At 57.0% G+C, this 2,601-nt stretch overlaps 1 protein-coding gene across 1 annotated transcript; it reads left to right on the top strand.

The window, feature by feature from the left end:
- Nucleotides 1-1,429: 1,429 nt before the first annotated feature.
- On the top strand, nt 1,430-2,583 carry PHACADRAFT_202987 (uncharacterized protein; the record flags this gene model as incomplete). The annotated part of the gene is made up of 2 exons (XM_007403085.1): nt 1,430-1,967; nt 2,024-2,583. Coding segments are annotated over 2 exons (1,098 nt in total), but the record flags the coding sequence as incomplete, so codon positions are not given.
- Nucleotides 2,584-2,601: the final 18 nt, after the last annotated feature.

Here is a 2,601-nt window from a genome sequence, read left to right as displayed (position 1 = left end):
AAGGGGGATGCTGTAGCCGAGCACTCCGTCGTGGGAAGGAAAGAATCAGAGAGAGTTTTGGACGAAGAAGCGAGCAGTAACGTCGTGGCGTTTCTGGTCAATCGGGGTCCTAAGATCACGTGATCACCTGGGGCCTAGACCCCGGATCGCGACAGCCTCGTCTGGACGCTATCTTGATCAGCAAGCTTGCAATCGTGCGCGCCGCCGAAGTCTGCGCATTAACCAGCTCGCATTTTATTGTAATTATCTCCCCCGAAACATAGACAGCTCCGGCGGTTCTTTCATATCGCAGCAGAGGTTTCAACCTCCTCGGCATTCTGAGCCTCCCAGTTCTCGACATCTCATTCGCTGCTCTAAGCACGCATGTCTGACTCATGTCTGGTGGCACTCCATTTCATCGCAACACAGTCAGAGCTACTCCTTACGCTGATGACGCCATCAGGACGTAGATCCATCTTGGCGCGACTGTATGTTTTCGAAGGCAGCGGACGAATCGCGCCGGGCTCGGCTGCGGGTGTATCACAGGATGAAATTTATGGGTTTTGACCCTCCTTATGGCTGTTATCGCTCTCGTGGCCGTTGCAGTTGTATTTAGCACGGTCGTCCGGACGTTGCTTGATGCGATTTTGGGGCGCTGTTCCAATCTCTCTTCGAACATTTTTGCCCGTGCGATTTTGGTTAAATAGTCACGAGGACGAAAGGCTGGTGAGTGCTCGTCGTGCAAGACACGCTAAAGTCGGATCATGAGGCGGCAGAGAAGTTCAGTGAGGTCGGCCGGTTTTTTAGTGGCGCTCTCAAGTAGATTATGCTACCAGCTGCATCAAGAAGTCGTGAATAGAACAATCTTGTGCGAAATCGTTATCAGATGCAGCCTGAGTGAGTTTCAACGAGGGCCGAGACGTAGGATGGACACTTCCCAGGCCAGTTCGTGATCCGTCCATTGAACATTCAGCGCTCATGCGCATCAGGGGCTCTCACCTCAAACTCAAGAAACAAAGGAACTAAAGTGAGCCACTCTCCGCAGCTGTGTGCCGTACAAAAAATCCTCGCCACTCGCGAGAAGCGCAAGCAAACTTCGAAGCCGTATCGACGCAGGTGACGCCCGCGGATGATATAAATTGCAGCGCCTGCCTTGTCCTCCTTCGTTCCAAACCACATTCTCCATCCCATTTCGCACTGTTGATATTGCCTTCAAACGTTGCCTTCACGTTCTGAAAACCGCGTCGTATCGCTCAGACCACCAAGCCACATTCGCAACGCGTCTCTGAAGCCAACAATAAGGCCACATCGCTTGTCTGTCCCACCACCTACGCCTTCGCCACTCGCACAATAATCACGTACAAGTAGATACAACTCCCAAACAGTACCTTTTCGCGCTTACAACATCGACGCATCGCGTACAACCAACCGCATCGCACACCAGCCCACGATGCTCTTGGACAATACCCGCGCCACATCCTCCGCCTCGCCGGCCACAACGTCCAGACTAGCGGAAATACACACCCTGAATACAGAAATCGCGTGGCTCCGCCGCTGGCTCAAAGTAACCACCGCTCTCGCATCCGACGCTCCCCCCGACCTCCGTGGCGTCGCGCAGCGGAAGCTCGTCGCCATGAGCGACCTGCTCGCTGACAGAGAAGCGAGACGGGACCGACTGGATGTCGAGCAATTCGGCGCCGCGAGCGACCACGATGGATACGCTACCGAGCCCGACGTTGAGGAAGATGGCCGGTCCAGCGACAACGAGAACGACTACAGCGGCGACGAGAGTGACTACAGCGGCGACGAGAGTGGCTACAGCGGCGACGAGAGTGGCTACAGCGGCGACGAGAGTGGCTACAGCGGCGACGATGACAGCGACGACGCGCATGGTCAACTTCTGCCCGTTCGCCGACTTGTCTCGCCGCCGCCCCAGCACCGTGAGTATCGCGTCATAAGCCCGCCGCCAACTTTCCTGCAGAACCGAGGTGAGTTCCGCTTATCTGCTGCTCGATTTGGATGAATACTGACGCTCCCTGCGTAGCTACAGCTCGCTCAAGTCTTGAACAGCCGTCGCATGTCGCCGAATATAGCAGCCAAGCATCCAGAGACGATAATGTTCGACGAGGGGCTCGTACAGCGATATCCACCGCTGGCCAGTTCGTGTCGAACCGACAAGCATTGAATACAGCCGGACAAGGCGCCGCCTTGTCTCGCAACAACCTCCTCCAATACGACGCACCTTCGGGCCGCGCCGACCACGTCTCAGCCCCACTTGCCATAAGCGGCTACCGGGACGCAGCTGTGACTGAGAACCAGAGGGGAAAGAAGAGAGCACTGGAAGTCGAGGAAGAGTCCAGGAAGGGGCATGCTGCGAACAAGTACGACGACGACGACGACGACGAGCGTCACCAGGAGAGTCGCAGGCCTAAGCGCGGCAGGCCCAGCCCAGTCCACCCATCCTTCTGCCACTCGTCTTACCATGTGGAGAACCGTGACCGAGTCCACGCGGCAAGTGTTGTCAACGTGCCGACAGCTGCGCCCGTCGCGATTGCTGCTCCACCTGCCTCTATGCCAGCCGCGCTGGTCGTTGCGCCGATGCCCGTGGCCGTCGCGCCGGCC

Source organism: Phanerochaete carnosa, assembly GCF_000300595.1.
Source record: "Phanerochaete carnosa HHB-10118-sp unplaced genomic scaffold PHACAscaffold_737, whole genome shotgun sequence".
NCBI classification, from domain to species: Eukaryota; Fungi; Basidiomycota; class Agaricomycetes; order Polyporales; family Phanerochaetaceae; genus Phanerochaete; species Phanerochaete carnosa.
Note: the sequence above shows the minus strand (reverse complement) of the source record. Positions and strands in the feature narration are given on the sequence as shown.